This window comes from Pipistrellus kuhlii, unplaced genomic scaffold (genome assembly GCF_014108245.1).
Source record: "Pipistrellus kuhlii isolate mPipKuh1 unplaced genomic scaffold, mPipKuh1.p scaffold_m20_p_38, whole genome shotgun sequence".
NCBI lineage: Eukaryota > Metazoa > Chordata > Mammalia > Chiroptera > Vespertilionidae > Pipistrellus > Pipistrellus kuhlii.
In genome coordinates this window covers 2,961,716-2,978,963 of record NW_023425538.1, presented here as the reverse complement: position 1 = coordinate 2,978,963, position 17,248 = coordinate 2,961,716, and the positions used below count along the sequence as shown (strand labels likewise).

The following is a 17,248-nucleotide window of genomic DNA, read 5'->3' as shown; positions in this document are numbered from 1 at the left end:
ATTTTGCTGGTTTTCCTTTAAGGCCTTTTTTTTTTTTTTGGCATCTTAAGGAGTTGTAATTTGTTTTCTCCACTGACTGACCATACACTCAGCAAGAAGTCCCAATTGTCTCTCTGCAGCTCTATTTCCATAGCTAATTACATTGTTTGAATTTTGCAGAGTAAGACAATCACTTAACAATATTTATCTTTTAAAAAATATATATTTTGTAGGGGCCTATCTGCCAGGCGCCCTTTTAACCCACAGGCCTGTTACTCTGCCGACTGTAAAAGCTGGGGAGAGCCATGTCATGGTTGTTGTATTTATAATATTTTGAGATAAATAAAATAAAAATATATATTTTATTTTTTACAGAGGGAGAGGGATAGAGAGAAGCATCAAAGAGAAAAACATCTATCAGCTGCTTCCTGCACCCCCCCCCCCCAGGGATATGCCCAAAACCAAGGTATATATAACCTTGCCCTGAGTTGAACCTGGGACCCTTTACTCTACAGGCAGACTATCCACTGAGCCAAACCAGTTAGGACTCTTTCTTTTAAATATATTTTATTGATTTTTCACACAGAGGAAGGGAGAGGGATAAAGAGCTAGAAACATCAATGAGAGAGAAACATCAACCAACTGCTTCCTGCACACCCCCCATTGGGGATGTGCCTGCAACCAAGGTACATGCCCTAGTGGAATCGATGCCAAGACCCTTCAGTTGGCAGATAACGCTCTATCCACTGAGCCAAACCGGTTTCAGCAGGGCTTTCTTTTTATTTTTTGTCATCTTTATGGGCTCAGAATGCTCTGGTCCTTATTGTATCTCCGCACTCTCCACCTCCAATTACAGCACCAGCTGACCAATAACAATAAGGCTGTGACTGGAGGAAGCATTTAGCAAGGTATGGGCAGCTACGCACCCACAGGGCTCCCTCCTGCCCTCCTTGACTTCTGTATATAAGACACCCCTCAATTTTCAGTCTATTTTAGAAGAAAAAAAGTGTCTTATACATGGAAAAATACTGTACTTTGGTCTATACCCCTGGCTCACCTTGCTCCTCCCAGGGCTGGGCCTTCAGCTGTGTCCTGGCCTGCCTGCCCCTCTTCAGACCAAGTGGGAGGGAAGCAGACACAACCCTGAGTCCCAGAAAGCGCTGTTAATTTTCCAAACAACTTTATTGAAATGTGCCAAGAGTACATAGGCAGCACGAATGTATGAACGAGGGAAAAATCACATGTACAATAATTTCTTAAAAGTGAAGGTTAATCTTGGGAGATATCAATTCCCTTCCCCTCCCCTTCCATTGTTTCCATTATGGTTAAGCCTCTAATCTAGCATTAAAAAAAAAAAAAAAAAAAAAAAAAAGAGAGAGAGAGAGAGAAAAGGAATATAGAAACTTTTGCAAAAGAAAAAGAAAAAGAAAAAGAAAAAAAACCACAAAGGAAAGAAATTATTTCCTGCTCAGATAGGACTCTTCCTCGGCACCTAATTACGAGGCGTGCTGAGCGGTGGAGAAACACAATTTCAGGGTGTAAGGGTACGGACCATCTGCAAAGAAGAAGAGAGGTCTGGCTGAGCTCATCTCTGGAGGTGCCCTTCCTCAAACCTCACCCCACCCACCATTCTCATTTAAAAACATCTTTTTCTGTAGTTCAGTTGTGGGGCCTAATAGGCACTGCCCAATGTGAGGCTTAAAAACAAGCCAAAAACACAAGGCATTTCTCCTTCCCTTCCTTCACTACCATGGAGAATTCCATTCCTAGCTCTGTTGCTGCTGCTCAAAGCAATAGGTCTGCCCCCCGGAACTGCATGGGCAAATTTTACCTGCTGGCTAATATAGCCCCTTTTCTGGACACCAGCTTAGCCAGCCTCTGTGACTGACATGCTGGGCATTATGATAGCTTCTAACGCAGAGAATGCCAGCTACGTAAAGAACAAGCCCGAGTAACTCAGCTGGCAGAGTGGGTGAGCAAGCAGCCAGGCTGGCTCTCCCGCAGGGATCACAGGCTGCTCTCCTGGAGATCAGGTCCCCTCTGTGTCAGGGACAATGTGAACATCTCTGAAGCTCTATCATGATAGCAGGAAGGACAGCTCTGATCTGAAGCCAGCCAACCCATTAGATCATAAGGGGGGTGGACTGCAGAATACAGATACTCACTTGGGTTTTTCATCTGGTAATGGTTCAGGAAGCCCAAAGTCTCCAGGGCATCACTCTTGGATTCCCATTCCAGCAGCCCGGAGGAGCTGCGTTCACCTGATCAGAAAGCAAAGGTTTTAGCCTGACCCAAGCACAAACTAGGGAGCTGTTAACCTACAACCAAGGAATGAGGGAGAAGACAAGGCAGTTTACTCACTTTTGCCTGAGAATACTTTCACAGAAGATGGCCGCTTCACTCCCAGCTCATCACAAATCTGCAAGACAAAGAATAGATGTGGATGCCCAAGCTGGTTTGGCTTAGTGGATAAGAGTGTCAGCCTGCAGACTGAAGGGTTCCAGGTTCATTTCCAGTCAAGGGCACATGCCCGGGTTGTGGGCTCGATCCCCAGTAGGAGGCAGCCAACAAGCGATTCTTTCTCATCATTGATAATCTCTCTCCTTCCTTCCTCTCTGAAATCAATAAAAATATACAAGAAAACAAAAACAGAAAATAGATGCAGAAACACAAAAAATGCCACACGGCAGAATCAAGCAGTCCTGCCCTGCATGGAGAGGAGTTTCTAAGCTTTCATCACACACTCTATGGTGTTTTATGACTCCCCTTGCCCCCCCCCCCCCCCCCCCCCCCCCCCCCCCCCCCCCGCTTCTCATCTTCAGATGCTATTTGAGGGAGTTGGCACTAGGTAAATATTTGATGAACTGAATACAAAGACCAAAGTCCAAACCTGCCAGTCAGACTGCCTGCCCTAGTTCCTTGCCCTTAACAGGCCCCCTCCCTTCAGATGTTATCTAGGCACCTGGGGGCCTTGCCTGACAAAGGGGATGTTCTGAGATTGGACTCTGATCACCCAGCAAAGGTATAGCCATCCTAGCTTGCCAAAAATGTAAGAGCCTGGCAAACTTCTCTGTTGTTAAGATGTTTGGTGCTGTCCCCAGCACCCAACCCTCATCCTAGCAGAGTAGGAAAATAATAGACTAAAATGTATGGCCCACTTGGATGGCTGTGGTGTGGGACCAACTCCATGGCACCCACCTCAAAGAAGTTCTCCTCCGTCACCTCCAGAGGGGCATTGAAGAAGTGCAGCACGTTGCTGGGGTGCTGGATGCGGTTCTTGGCTGCCTGCTCCGGAGTGGAGAACCGATTGTTCCTTGATTCACTGAAGTCTTTGTAACTGGAGGACCCGTCTTCCAGCCCATAGGACTGACCAGGCATGATGGCAGGTTGCTTAGAGACACTAGGGGAAAAGGGAGCTCTTTGTCAAAACCTAATGTCCCCCAAGCCCTCCACTGTGGCCTTGTTCCTGCCCGAGCGAGTGCTGTGTACTTAGGGGGCACTGTGACACAGCTGAGGCGAAGCGCTCTTTTCCCCACTGCTTCAGAGAAGCACCTGGAAACACACCCGCCCCACCTCACTCCTGCCTGAATAAGCACCTTTGTCTCACTGTGTTCCACTGCTGGGCCCTGTGCAGTGGGTGCCCCATTTTCCTTCCCTTTTCTCCCCAGGCCCTTGCCAAAGCATCCTATCCCAAGGAATTTGGGCACCTACCAGACTTTCAGCTTCTGCCCAAACATGAAGTTGTTGTTGAGGTGAGTAATGGCCCGGTCCACAGCATAGCCATCAGCCATCTCCACCATGGCAGCCCCCGGCTTGCTTTTCATGAATTTCACCTTAGGGAGAGCAGCCATGGTCATCATCACTGCCCAGCAGCCAGGGGCCTCTCTCCTGCCCCTTCTAAGTTAGGAGTAACTCTTGCTTCCACATCCTGACTTACAAATGGGAATCAAGAGAAACAGAAAAGCACGTGTGGCTCACGGCAAGTGCTGAGCCCAAGGCAGGCAGCAGAGCCCAGACGGTGTAGGACATAGCCCATGAGAAGATCACTTAGTGAAACACAACAGAAAACAGGAGGCATAGTAAAAAGCCAAAGCAGCTATTCTCATAAATGTTTGTTAATAGACACATTTATCTAGATACTGGGTCCTGATGTAAAATACTGAGTGTAACAATTAAAAACAGACTGAAAACCGGAAGGGTCAACTCTGAAGCCAGGCTCTCTAGCTCGAGTCCTTCCATAAAAAGGTCTGTTAACCTAGGCACGTTATTCACATTCCTTCTCTTCATTCCCCCCTTATCTCATTAAAGATGCTTGTGAAGTTAAAACAACACGTAAAGCACTTTTAAGAGAGCCTCATATAGGAAAAATTTAACACGTGAGAACTACTACTGTTTTGAATGGGCCGAGAGAGGCTACAAACTCAAAATGCTTCAGATGGATTTGACAGAAGCAATAAACAATCTGATTTGGAACAGTCACCTATCAGTCTCAGTTAACTATCCCACGGCAGAAAACCCAGTGTAGGCAGATTATCTGGAGAAAACCTTCATACAGTGGATAGCCCTGGCCGGACAGCTCAGCTGGTTAGAGCATCATCCCAGTACACTCAGGTTTGATCTTCAGTCAGGGCACATATAAGAATCAACCAATGAATGCATAAATAAGTGGAACAACAAATCGATATTTCCCTCTTTCTCTCTCTAAAACCAGAAATTTTAAAAAGTTTAAAAAAATAACCACAATGGATAAATTTCACATATCGAAATATTCCAAGTAATGTTAAGTATTAGCAATTTTATGTTAGTTCAGTCTTAATAATGAAATTTCAAAAACGGACAAAATACCCATACACAGTCCAAACAAACCCTGATTAGCAGGTCACCCAATTAAGCAAGTTATCCTCTGAGTCAACTTGCTCTTACCCAAGCGAACTCTGGCTCTCTCTCTTCACTGACTGGGCAAGCCATGAGGTTCAGGGCCTCCCTGGGACTTGCCAGGTCTACAAGGAAACCAGTAGACTTTGCAGAAACTCACCTTCTCCACATTGCCGTACAAGCAGAAGACATTGAAGACTCGGTCACAGTTCATCTTAGACTGATCCAAGCCATAGACCATGAGCACAGGGCTTTCGGCGTGAGGGCCGTACTCGGGTGGTGGGGGAGGGGGTGGGGGGTGCCCATATTGGGGACCGTAGCGACTTGGGCCCCGGCGGTGACCCCCCACTGGCGGGCCCATCCTTCTCCCTTCGTAGTGAGGTGGGGGGGGACCGTAGCCCTCATCATGGTAATGGCTGTGGTACCCACCGTGGGGCCCTCCTGGGGGGTGGGAAGGAAAGAGAGGGAGGGCGGGTGAGAATTTGCGTGGCGGGCGTCGGGCAGGGGCACATGAGCCACGGGAGTCCATGGAGGGGAACCCCCTGCCCTCACCATATTCTGCGGGATGATCTCCCAGGAGAGGGGGCTGCCTCTGGCGTTTGTTAGGGTTGCTGCCAGGGTCACCTGTGGACAGAGAAATCAGTTAGAGCTTAGTTCGGTAAGAGGGGTGGCTCTTTCCCTTCTCACTAAAGGCCTGGCTCCAAGTCCCTTAGCTCCTACAAGCTTGGCTGCAACCCCTCCGTATCTCAAGGGCTGCTGGAGCGTCCCTCCTTTGGCCTGCCTGAGGGTGGGCATGAAGCCCAAGGCGGGAACACACTTTGCCTCCTTAGCCCACACCAACGAGGCTTTCCTTTCTTTGAAGGATGAGGCCAGGTCTGGGCGCTCTGGCATCTGCTCTGGTCCTGGAGGGAAAAAGACCAGTTCTTGGGTTCTCTGGGGAACTTGCAGCTACTATGGAAGCTAATAGGTCATGGGGCCGAGAAGAGCTTTCTAAAATATCTCCCAATGAAGGGAGAGGTTAAGACCAGGAAAATAACCCAAGGGCAGAAAGAAGATACCAACCCCAATACCCCATGATTGTAGGAGCTCTAGAACCCACTCTAGGCCCCTTCTTTCTCAATGCCGGTCCCAGTCACCCTCCCACCTAGTCACACACAACCAGAGGAGGGACTGGAGGAAAGGATGAGCAGCAAGTCAGAATCAGTTCATATGAGCAATCGTGTACAAGGCATCAACATTCTCAGACCCAGACAATGGCGCAGATCCATCCCTGACCCCAGATGTAGCTCATTAATTGCTACCATTAATTTAGTGCTTGAGTGGCAGACACTGTGCTAAGCACTTTACAAACATCACAGCTTCTTAGATTCCTCACAACAACCCTATGAGGTAGGTACTACTTTAATCCCATTTTACAGATGAGGATTAACTTTGAACTGAGCAGTTAAGACATTTTAGCCCAAGGTCACAAGTTAGTGGCTGAGCTGGGATTTGAACCCAGATCTGGCCGACTCCAAAACCCAGGGCTCAAGGCCACTGCTCTTTCCTGCCACCCGGCCTTCATTTTGTTTTCAACAATCAGTCATTACAAAGATGGAATAGAACTACTTACAGCAGAAGTACAGAGTACAATGTCCATTTGTCACAAAAAACAAATCTGTATTTTCTCTTACCATTGGACGCTTCAACAGTGAGTTAGCACAGTTCTGAAAGATGGCGTCCCATCAAACATACACTGCGACCCTGCATCACATGGTTTTACAGTCATAAATACAAGTTACAGTATACATCCGCTACAACTTTTTTAAAGAATTGTTTTAACAGTCAATGTTTTGATTAAATCAAGTGGCTCACAGATGTTCTGTCCTCAGAAGATATCAGAAAGTGGAAAATAAAGGTGTATGAAGTGGGTATGTCCCTCCGTGTTGTCACCTCCTCACATTGTGTGCTGCAGTGCGGTGCTTCTGGCTGTGTAGCGCTCCATGTGCGTGTCTCCTGGTTATGAAGTGTGCCAGTGGCCCCACTATGCCCGAACTTTTGGCCTTGGGAGCACGCCCGATTACCCACCAGCAGGTAACTGTGTACCTCTGAGCTGTTTGGCTGTCTGTTTTGCTTTATTTTGTTGTTGTTGTGGTTAAATTTTTTTTTTGGTTTCTGATCTCCAGTTGGTGCAGATTATGTTGGCAGCTGTTGACTGCAGGAAAAAAAAAATCGAAACAAAAAAAGAAGGCCCTCCCCAAACCAAAGGACTTAAAAAACAAAACAAAACCCGTATGGCGAGGAATGGAGAGAGGATCTTATTGTCTTGGAGGCCCATGGAATCTACTTCAGTCTGTGAAACGTTCTCCGAAAAGAGCGCCGTTGGCTGGCTGAGAGCTCTGTTCTCTGTGTTTCCTACTTCTGTGTACATTCTCGGGTTCGAGTTTGCTTGGATTTTGGCCTTTCTTTAATGTTTAATAAAAAAGCAGTGTCTGCTGCCATGTTGAGTCTCTTTCTGTCTCTGTCTGCCTCTGTGCTTGTAGCTGTTCCTTGGAGCGCGGTGTGGTGTTCTTGATGTAGTGAGCTCAAGTCTGCGGCTGTTTCTGGGGACGTGGTGGAGGCTGCATGTTGTTTTCTCCAGGAAGAGCTAGTGGTTTCTACCCTGTGTGTTGGTGAGCAATGTGCAGAGGCAGAGCCGCTGAAGTATGGTTCCTGAGGGAATGGCGAAGCACCGCCCTCACTCCAGGTTACCTCATCAGCTCTCGTTTTTGACCCCCAGCCTTGGGACAGCCAAAACTGAGAGGCATCAAAACCAATGCACAGCCAGCCCCTGCCACTAGCCCCTGCTGGTCTGCACATCTTCTATTTATGTTCCTTGGAGAAGAAATGGTTGGTTGCCATGTTTCTGTTAGAAGTCATGTAATGCCATTGCCTGCTCTGGTACATTCACTTGGTCACCAATTTGTCTCTGACCTCTGGAGGGAGCTGCCAGGCCCACAGCACGCATTTTGAAGGTCCTGGGGAAGAGTCTAGCCCATGCCACCCACTGCTTCCCAGCTTCAATGATGAGCAAGACAGGCCTGGCTAGTAATGGGGGCACCTGGCCTCCCAGGGCCTGTGAGATGTCAGCAACCGGCCTCCTCCCTCAGCCCATGGCCTAGTCCAATGTATCAGACCAAGACAGACACAGAGATGGACGGTCTTGTTGAGGCGGTGCTGCTGCTTTTCAAAGGCAATCCTCCATCTCTCCCTCCTATCCAAGGCAAACCATTCTTGACAGATTCTAGGAAGGGAATGTCCATTTGGGCACCCTGCAGAGAAGGTGAGTCCCCTCTACAAGTAAGGGAAGGCATGCCCACTCTGCTTCCATCCAGGGCCTCACCTCTACAAGGTCAATTTGCTCAAAGGCTCTGCTGCAAGTGCCCAGGAGCCTTCACCACCTCCCCAATCTGCCATCCCCTCCTCCGCCCCCACGCCAAGAAGACCCTCTCGATAGTGGAGAGCAAGGACCATTCCTGACCCATGAGAATGAAGTCAGTGACACTAAATAATCTTCCAGAAGGGAAGCAGCAGAATCCACTTGGGAGCTGCTTCTTGGTTTCTAAAGCCATCGCCATGCAGTGAGGCCCTGTACCCACCCAATCCAAGCCTCTACCTGATTCTGCACCCTCAGCTCCATCAAAGGGCCCCAAGTAGCAGCTAGAATTCAGAGAGCCCTCATTCACCCTCTCCCACTAAAGCCCTCCCATGTCCACAGGGAGCCCAATGGCATTACATAACCCTGATCCCAGGTCTATGAAGTGCACTTGTCAAATGAAGGCAAGAGGGTGTGTTTAGAACAAAGCGGCGATCAGGATTACCTTGTCCACTGAGGTTGGGGTTTGTATAATCCCAAGTATCTTGATCATTCTTGAACACATTCAAGCGTGTAGGCTGTAGGGATAAGAAAAAAACTTTGTCTCCTGAACGAGATCTTCCAGGCCCTAGCTCACCTGGAAGCTGACAAGCAGCAGTCACTTCCCAGACTTACCTTCGCATATTCGATCTTCAGAGTGCAGCAGCCAGAGTATATATCAGCCCCATTAAGTGAGGCCTTGGCCCGCTGGGCACTCTGCACAGAATCAAATGTAAGTTACGTTAAGGAAAGCCCATCATAGCTCTTTGGGAGGCTTCAAACTGTCGCAGAGATGAAGGACAAGGTAGCACCCAGACTGCTACATGGGTGTTCTAGGATCTGTTCATTGCCACAATCACGTGCATGGAGACGGGCTGGCATGCTACCCTGAGTGAAGAGTCACTGGCAAAGAGTTTCTTCACGATCTGCACCACCCCACCAGCCCAGAGGTGACAACCTCCTATCACCACTCCAGGGCAAGCACAACCTCTCCCTTGTGCTCTGACGAAGCCTGAACAATCTGAAAAATACCAGACGTTCCTGCTCTGAAAGTCCATCAGGCTTCCTACTGCATCCCGACTCAAGCTTCACCACTACTGAACACGTCCCAACTTCCAATGCCGAGAACCCCTCCCCAAGGTCTGCTACTCTTCAGTTGCCGGGTCATTTGCTTTCTCCAACACTAAGCTTCTGACCACCTGAGGATCTCTCTCTTTTTTTTTTTTAAATCCTCACTTAAGGATGTGTTTTAACATATTAATTGGGGTGACATTGGTCAACACGATCACATAGATTTCACTATGTATGGATTTCTGTATTACAAGATCTGTGTACTATATCATGGGCCCACCACTCAGTCAAATCTCCTGTCACCTTATACTGTTTCCCCGAAAATAAGATAGTATCTTATATTAATTCTTTCTCCCAAAGTTGCGCTAGGTTTTATTTTCAGAGGGTGTCTTTATCTTTCTATGCGCTAGATCTTATTTTCGGAGGATGTCTTATTTTCAAGGAAACACGTTATTAGGGTCCCCTTCTCCCTCTCCCCCTTGTGTGTATATTGCTGTTTAAATTTTAGGGGGTGAGGAGAGGAGATTGGAGGGTCAGAGGGCAGAACATCCATGTAGCTGCTTTCCATTTATGCCCCCAATGGGGATGGAACTCACAACCTAGGCAGGTGCCTGAGAATCAAACCTGCAACAACACTCCAACCCATTAGGTAGGGTCCATCTGAGGATAAAGCTGGTATTTCCACCTTGAATTGAATAGCCTCCTCAAAGAACTTTCCACATCCCCTTGTATCTCATAGCACTTTACATTCTGTACTTTCTCTCTTTCTTTAAATATATTTTGATTTTTTACAGAGAGAAAGAGAGAGGGATAGTTAGAAACATCGATGGGACATCGATCAGTTGCCTCCTGCACACCCCCCACAGGGGATGTGCCCACAACCACGGTACATGCCCTTGACCGGAATCTAACCTGGGACCTCTCAGTCCAAAGGCCGATGCTCTATCCACTGAGCCAAACCAGTTTCGGCACATTCTATACTTTCATACATCTGATTATTTATTGACATCTAATTATTTACTGACAGCCCCTCCCATCAGACTGCAGGCTTTATGAAAACGACACATGGCAGGCAATCAGCAGATACACACTGGTTAAAAATGTGTATGGCACCCTGCCCAGCTCTAACCCCCAACCCAAGGAACGCCTATTCCTAGCAAAGGATATTCCACCATGGCTTGGACTCCATTCTTCCGGAAAATGACAATTCTCTGGACAGGGCCACAAGGGTTACAAATAGTGTAAAGAACATCCTGTAAAAAGCAAAGATGAACAAAATGAAGGGGCACTGGCAGGTGAGTCTGGTTTGGAGACAGAGAAAAGGGAAGAGGGAGCTCACAGGGGAACATCAAGGAATGAATGTCCACTGGCACGCACCGTGGTAATGGAATAGATGGGGTTCAGAATGGTAAAGAGAAGCACACTGTTGACACTTCGGGAGTCATCAGAGTCTCCTGGGCGAGAGATCTTCTGGCTGGTGGAGTAATTTACAAAGGCTGGGTGACCAGCAATGTAGATTTGGTTGTCGGCGGCATAGTTCACAGCGTTGCAAGCCCCCAACACATCTTCAAACTCCACCAACGCTTGTCTCTTTTTAGGCATTACCACCACATAGCTGGCAAGAGAAAACACAGGTTTCAAATTCTCAGGATGAGACAAGAACAAGAGAATGGTGTTCAAATTCCTATGAACTGACTCCTCCCTGGCCTCCAAATCCTGTGCACCCTGTCATGGTTTCCTGACTGTAACACCTCTTGTCATAAGTGGCAGGACAGACGAGGTGTAGCTCTGGCATTACCTCCTCTGGGAAGCTTTCCTTCCTGACCCCTCCTCATCTGACTCAAATATCTCCCAGACTCCTGAGCTTCCTCATCATAGTGCTGACCACTGTGTGGGCAACTATCTAAGAGGAGTCCAGGACATTTTGTTCAATGCTCCATTCCCACATTTACTGAGCATAATAAATACTTGCTGAATAAGAAAATGCTAATTAGAAGCTACAAAGTAGAGAAAAAGGACACGAACTTGCAATACTTGACCCAAAACACAAGAGCTAACCCCATAGCAGAGGAGCCCCAGGACCTAGCCAAGGGATCCTGGACCAAACTGGCCAAATCACTTCCCACCAGGAACCAGTGGCACACAGGACACCAAAGCCTTCTCTGTATACTTAACCCCTGGCCTCCGAGGGGAGTACCTGATGGGCCCAAACTCCTGCAGGGCCTCCACGAGGTCCGCCTCCACCACACCATCAATCAGGCCCCTGATGTGGACGACTGGGGAGGCAGGGGTTTTGTGTGGGTCATCGTAGTTCTCCTGAGAAAAGAAGCAAAAGCAAGACTTTATTTCCTGCCATACAAGATAATGGCTCACTAGCTTCTGCATTGTTGAGGATGCAGTCAGATAAGACAGTGAAGTGTCACCCAGGTCAGACAACAAGAGACAGCAAGCAACTTAAACCAATCACCCCAAAAGGATTCTGGGCCAACAGAGCAAAGGCCCTCAGTGCATGGCCACTTATCTAAAGCCTCTTGCTGTAGCTTCTGAGGAAAGCAGAATGAAGGACCAGGCCGATGGCTTATCTTACATTCCTTCCAGAACCTGTCTCTTCTCAGTGGTAACCCCCCACACACACACACACAAAAAAAGGGGAGGGGGAGGGGAAGGCGTGGCTTGGAAAGTGGACACCACTGGCAGGAAAGGCTCACACAATTCTCCACTGCAATCTGAATCAGGCAATCTCTGCATCTGCCCAACTTCTTTGCTCTGTCCCCACTAGAGCAAGCTGCAACCATCGTCCAGCCAACCATCACTTCCCACTTCATCCCCTGGTTGTGATAAAAGAGCATGTGCCTCAGAAGCTGTGGCAGCCAGGCCAGTCTTGACTAGATTTAGCTTTAATCACTTCCCCACCAAAATCTGCACTGGGAAACAAGATCTACGCCAGACTGTAGAAAAAGAATCCTGTCTTTGAGAAAGAAGAGGAACTTCCAGACAGAAGCCTTGGAGAACCAGGAGGAAAGTAACTTTCTTCACCTCTGGTGGGCTCTAGGCCAAGCCTCCTGCTTGAGAACCACCAGGCAGAACTGGATTCTATTTCAGGAATGAACCAAACAGGAGGCAGGTTACCAGGTTCAGCGGTTTGGAATTCCACAGTCCTAAATTCCAAACTCAGTCCCTTCCCTCACTGGTTATATGAATTTACCTCATCTATGCAAGTCAAAAATAGTAAATCACCCCTAGCTCATAAAGAAGTGTTGGAAATTCAATTGAGATACCTTTAAAATGCGTGGAACAAGGTCTGGCACAGATTAAAATGCTAATAAATCATAGTACAGATGGCAGCCGAGTCCTGAAAAAAACCTGCAAATGGCTGACTGGGAGAGGAGGGAATGGGATCTAAGCCAGAGGAACAACTGGTGGTCTATTCGGAGGAGACTTAAGGATTTGGCTGAATCCTTTCCAAAATGCCCAACTGCAGGGAACATTATGGTTCATCAACCCCTCTGCACATCCAGTTAAACCCTGGAAATTATTAGCAAACTCGTGATGGCTCCAAAACTTGGCTCAACTCCCGATCTGCTAAAAAGACCTTTCACTAGGCCTTTCTTCCGGTTTTCAGTGCCCACAAAATAGGGAACATAATCTGTTCTAGGGGAATTGTCCTCAAATCTACTTCCGCTTCAAGACAAACCACAGAGCTATAAAGATTAAATAGCGACCGGACATAATTCCTCTCAGGAGCGGACAAGGCCACCGCCCACCCGTTCCCGCTCACGCAGTGGCCCCCCCACCTCCAACAGCCCACGAGGCCAGTGCGGGAGAAGTGCGCCTGCGCATCGGGCCAGGGAAGAAAATGAGGAAAAAGGCGTCCGGCCGCGTGCCCGCCCCAACCCACACCAGCCCGCGGCGCCTGCGCGCTGCACCACCGAAGCGCGAGCGCCCCGCTCTCAATAGCGCCCACACGCAGGCGCCTGTCCTCGCGCAAACCCCGCCGTTTGCCCAACGCCTGCTCCTCCCCCACTCCGTCAACGGCGCGAGGGCAGGGGCGCGTGCGCAGAAGCCCCCTTCCCAAGAAATACCCTCAAAGTGGGAAATTTCCCCTCCCTCCCAAGCGATACCCGAGATTAGAGCCTTGGCCTCACCCCGCCGCCGCCGCCCGCCGCCCCGGCTCCACCACCGCCGCCACCGCCTCCGTGCTGGTCGCCGGCGTTGTCTGTCTTGAGCCGCTTCGGGGCCCGGCCGCCCTCACTGCCGCCGCCGTAATAGCGGCCTCCGCCGCCTCCACCGCCCGCCGCCGCCATCTTCACCATCGCTCCCGGTCGCCTCCGCTGCTCCTCCGGCTGCTGCCTCTGCTCCAGCCGCCGACGCCGCTTCTCCGCCCGGGGCAGCAGCCTCCGCGACATGGCGGCGCAGAACCCGCCTCCCCCCGCCTCTCATTGGGGGAGGGACACGCCCGTCACCCTCCGCCCCCACCCGATAGGGGGAGCCACTGTTCCTGCTGCGGGGGGAGGAAGCCTCCGCATACCTTAAGCCCCTATTGGACAAAGCCTACTCCTTTCGGCAGGAGAGCCCGCCCTCATTTGTTTGGGACACTCAGTATAGGCGAGCGCTCTCTGCCAGTCTTTTCCCTGACCGGCTGCTCCAATTTGATAGGCCAGAGGTCTGGAGCTGCTTCCTCTCGCTCCTGAAAATCCCCTCCTCCTTCCCACTTTCATTGGCCTTTTGCTAATCCATCAAACCGGAAGCCCTTAGTCTTCCAGTCACAACGACTACCTTCCCGCGCCACTCGGCAAAGACAAGGAAGTCCCTCCCTTCTGCCTCTCCAGTGGTCACCGCAGATGCCAATCTCCTTCGTCTCCTCCCTAGGCGGTAGGACCATTGGTGGTCTCCCATTGGGTGAAAAGAGAGCCCCGGTAGGCGCTCTTAGGCACAGTCCCGGAAATGATCGGAGATGCGAACGCATGCGCGAACACGCTTTTCGGGGTACGAGGCGACCTCGAAGGGAGCGAAGGCCTGGAGTGCCCAGAGTATTGAGTGACTGCTGCGTGCCGCGCTTCAAGGCCAGGCCAGACCGAGGGGCAACTGCCAGTGCAGTTCTGTCCCCGTCACTGTGCCTGTTCCTCTCCGCCTTGAACCTTCACAGTGCCGGAAGGATTTTTTTTTTTTTTTTTTTTGCCCCTTTCTGGCAGTATAAAACCTTTCGGACTCTGTCCAGTTCGCTGGTGTCACTTCACCACTCCATTCAACCAGTGACTCCTTTCAGTTTGGAAGCACCTGCCGTGCCCCTCTTCATCTTCGCTGGAGCAGCCCTTCCACCTGGAACACTACCCTTCCTGGCGGAGCTGGAGTAATGCCTTGTCCCTGCGGTGTTAACTGAAAAGCTCTCCTCGCCCCTACCAGCCCGGCACTTGGGAGCATCCCTAACCCGTGGTCCCTCCGGCCGTGGTTCTCACGGGACTGCCCTGGCCCCTCTAGGTCCTCATGGTGAGGTGCCTGTCTCTTCCAGAAGCACGTGTATGGGCGAGGCCGCGGCGGTTCGCCTCAGCCTCAGCGGGGCCGGCCCGCCCACCCGGCGCGGTGCCCGGCACAGAGCCAGCGCGAGTCAAAGCCTCGGGCGAGCCTGCCTTACCCCGGGGCCAGGAAGGCCGAATCTAGAGCCTACGACGCGGGGGCCGGCGGCGGACACAGGACCCCCCTAAGGCCTCTCATGTCGGGGAGGATGCCTGCTAGGCGAAAGCGGGGAGGGGCGTAGGGAACGATAGTCACGGGAAATACGGGGTTGGGGGTGCCTCCAAATACTCTCCGGAACCTGTCCGTCCAAGTGAAAGGGGGTGTTCCTGAAACAGGCGTCCCCGTGGAAACTAAGTTTGAAATGGGGTTAGTGGCACTGAGAGCGTGGGGCAGGCCTGGTGGGTCCGCCGGTTTGGGGAGATAAAAGTTGGGGTGCGCTTTTGGGGATCGGAACCAACTCCTAATCACACTGAAAAGATCCAAAAAGGCCCGCAGGACCGCGGAGCGGGGCGGCGCCGCGCCTTCAGCACGTGACGCCGGGGGCGGGGCTGCCCGCAGAAGGGCGGGGTCGCGAGGTCGGACGTCAGAGGAGAGCGGTGGGGGAGGGGGAGGGGGCCCCACCCCGCGCCGCCCCGCCCCCGCGCCGAGCCCTGACGCCCCTCGCGCCGGCGCGGGCGGACCGGGCGCGTCGGGACCGTCCTCGGCGCGGCCGCTCCCAGCCGCCCGCCGCCTGCGCGCGCGCCCAGGGCGGGGACCGGGAGGCCCGGCAGCTGCGTCCCGCGCTCTGACCTCCGCCCCACCCCCTGCGTCCGGCGGCGCCGCTGGCGGCCGGTGGCACCTCCCACCTCCCCGCACCCCGCCCGGGCCCCTCGCCCCCAGCCCCTACCAGCTCGGCGGCGAGCCCGGCCGGCCGTCCGGGATCGAACAGAGCAGTCGCTGGGAAGTTTTGGGAGAGGGAGGGACGGGTCTTAAAGGGACCACGACCTCTTTTCAGCCTGGGGGGAAATGAGAGGGGGCGGGCTGGATGAGGCCAGACCGAGAGTTGAATGAAGAAAACGCACTAGAAGTCTGTAGGGCCGCTTCGTTCGGGTTCCGTGTCCCTTTTCCCCAAACACTCTCCAAATCCTTAATCCCTCCTTCCCCTCACAGAAAGTCGCGCAGTTGTTTGGAAATCATGACTTATCCCTCCTAGTTAGCCAACTGTTGTGTTAGTTGAGTGTTGGGGTGCATATTGTACCAATGGGGAAATGGGCTCTAGGGACATAGGCGACTGGCCCAGAATCCCACCGCTTGTAAGTGGCACAGCAGGGTTTGTCTGATGGCAAAGGTGCATACCCACTGTGCCGCAGCGCCTGTTATGTTATGGGGGTTGTAATACGCAGTGAAGGTTAAGGGCACAGGTCCCGGGGCCAGAGTGCCCGCAGAAGCCACACTTTCTAGTTCTGTGGCCTTGAGAAAGGGATCTAGCCTTTGGGCTTCTGTTTCCTCGCCCAATAGAAGGAAGGTAATAGCACCTGCCTCATAGAGTGGTCTGGAGGAGTGCCAGGAAGTCTGGAATGGAGAAGACTGAAGCTTACCCCTCCCCCTCCCCCCCCACACACACTCCCCCATTTCACATATTAGGTAAAATGGAGTCCCAGAGGGGAAAGACAAGTTGAAAACTCACCACAGCTAGGTGGTTTCTGAAAGCAAGTACAATAGATACCCTTGAAAGCTCATCTAAATCCACGTGTAACCCTTTCCACTTTTCTGGACTTGGCACAAACACTAGCTTTCTTTCATTCCTGACTTTGCCCTGGCTGTTCCCTCTGCCAGATCTTTGCTTTTCATCTGACAATGTTAGCTCAAATGTCACCTCCTGACCACCCCAGCCTAGTTAGCCCCCATACTAGTTATAATCATGACTCCCTGTTTAACTCCCTCTTTGCTCTTATTGCACGTTATTGAACTTGCCTCCTAACTAGAATCTGGGCTCTTTGGGGGCCAAAAATGGATATGTTTTAATCCTCCTAAGGATCTACCCTGGGTCGCTCGACAGAAGCTTATTGAGCCAACACTATTTGGGGCACCTAAAATAAATGGTGACCAAGATACCGGAAAAAAACAACAATTGATTCAGATGGTAATAATTTGCTATGAAGAAAATAACACAAAGAAAATGAGGAGGATGAGGAGTGTATGGGAAAAGTAAGCTATGACCAAAAAGGGTATTCAGAAGAAGCCTCACTGAGAAGGTAACATTTTTAGCAAAGACCTACAGGAGGGGAGAGAGGAAGTCATGTGGGTAGTGGAAGAGCATGCCAAGCTAGTACAGCCAGTGCAAAGATCCTGAGATGAAAATGTGCCTGTTGTGTCTGGATTCCTTTACTTAGCATTGTTTTCAAGTTTCACCCTTGAAACAAGAATGTACTTCATTCCTTTTTTTAAAAAATTTTT

The 17,248-nt window shown here is 50.8% G+C and overlaps 1 protein-coding gene and 1 long non-coding RNA gene across 8 annotated transcripts; both read right to left on the bottom strand.

Moving 5' to 3' along the window:
- Positions 1–1,142: 1,142 nt before the first annotated feature.
- On the bottom strand, positions 1,143–15,785 carry HNRNPL (heterogeneous nuclear ribonucleoprotein L). Of its 7 annotated transcripts, none has more exons than XM_036408364.2 (13): positions 15,699–15,750; positions 11,496–11,614; positions 10,676–10,913; positions 10,466–10,551; positions 8,864–8,960; positions 8,694–8,766; positions 5,407–5,478; positions 5,015–5,295; positions 3,691–3,812; positions 3,178–3,379; positions 2,341–2,398; positions 2,145–2,240; positions 1,143–1,534 (listed from the first exon to the last, which is right to left on the bottom strand). In XM_036408364.2, exons 3-13 carry the CDS (start codon positions 10,898–10,900, stop codon positions 1,476–1,478), a joined length of 1,371 nt encoding a protein of 456 aa, XP_036264257.1. In that variant the 5' UTR covers positions 10,901–10,913; positions 11,496–11,614; positions 15,699–15,750; the 3' UTR covers positions 1,143–1,475. The 7 variants fall into 7 exon arrangements, with proteins under 7 accessions (XP_036264257.1, XP_036264256.1, XP_036264258.1 ...); XM_036408363.2 differs by lacking the exon at positions 15,699–15,750 and adding an exon at positions 13,444–13,736; XM_036408365.2 differs by having other exon boundaries at positions 1,464–1,534; positions 5,015–5,478; positions 15,699–15,785.
- LOC123651120 lies at positions 9,725–10,459 on the bottom strand. Its single transcript, XR_006739610.1, has 3 exons — positions 10,320–10,459; positions 10,280–10,289; positions 9,725–10,057 (listed from the first exon to the last, which is right to left on the bottom strand). It is a non-coding gene; the product is annotated as an uncharacterized LOC123651120 (long non-coding RNA).
- Positions 15,786–17,248: the final 1,463 nt, after the last annotated feature.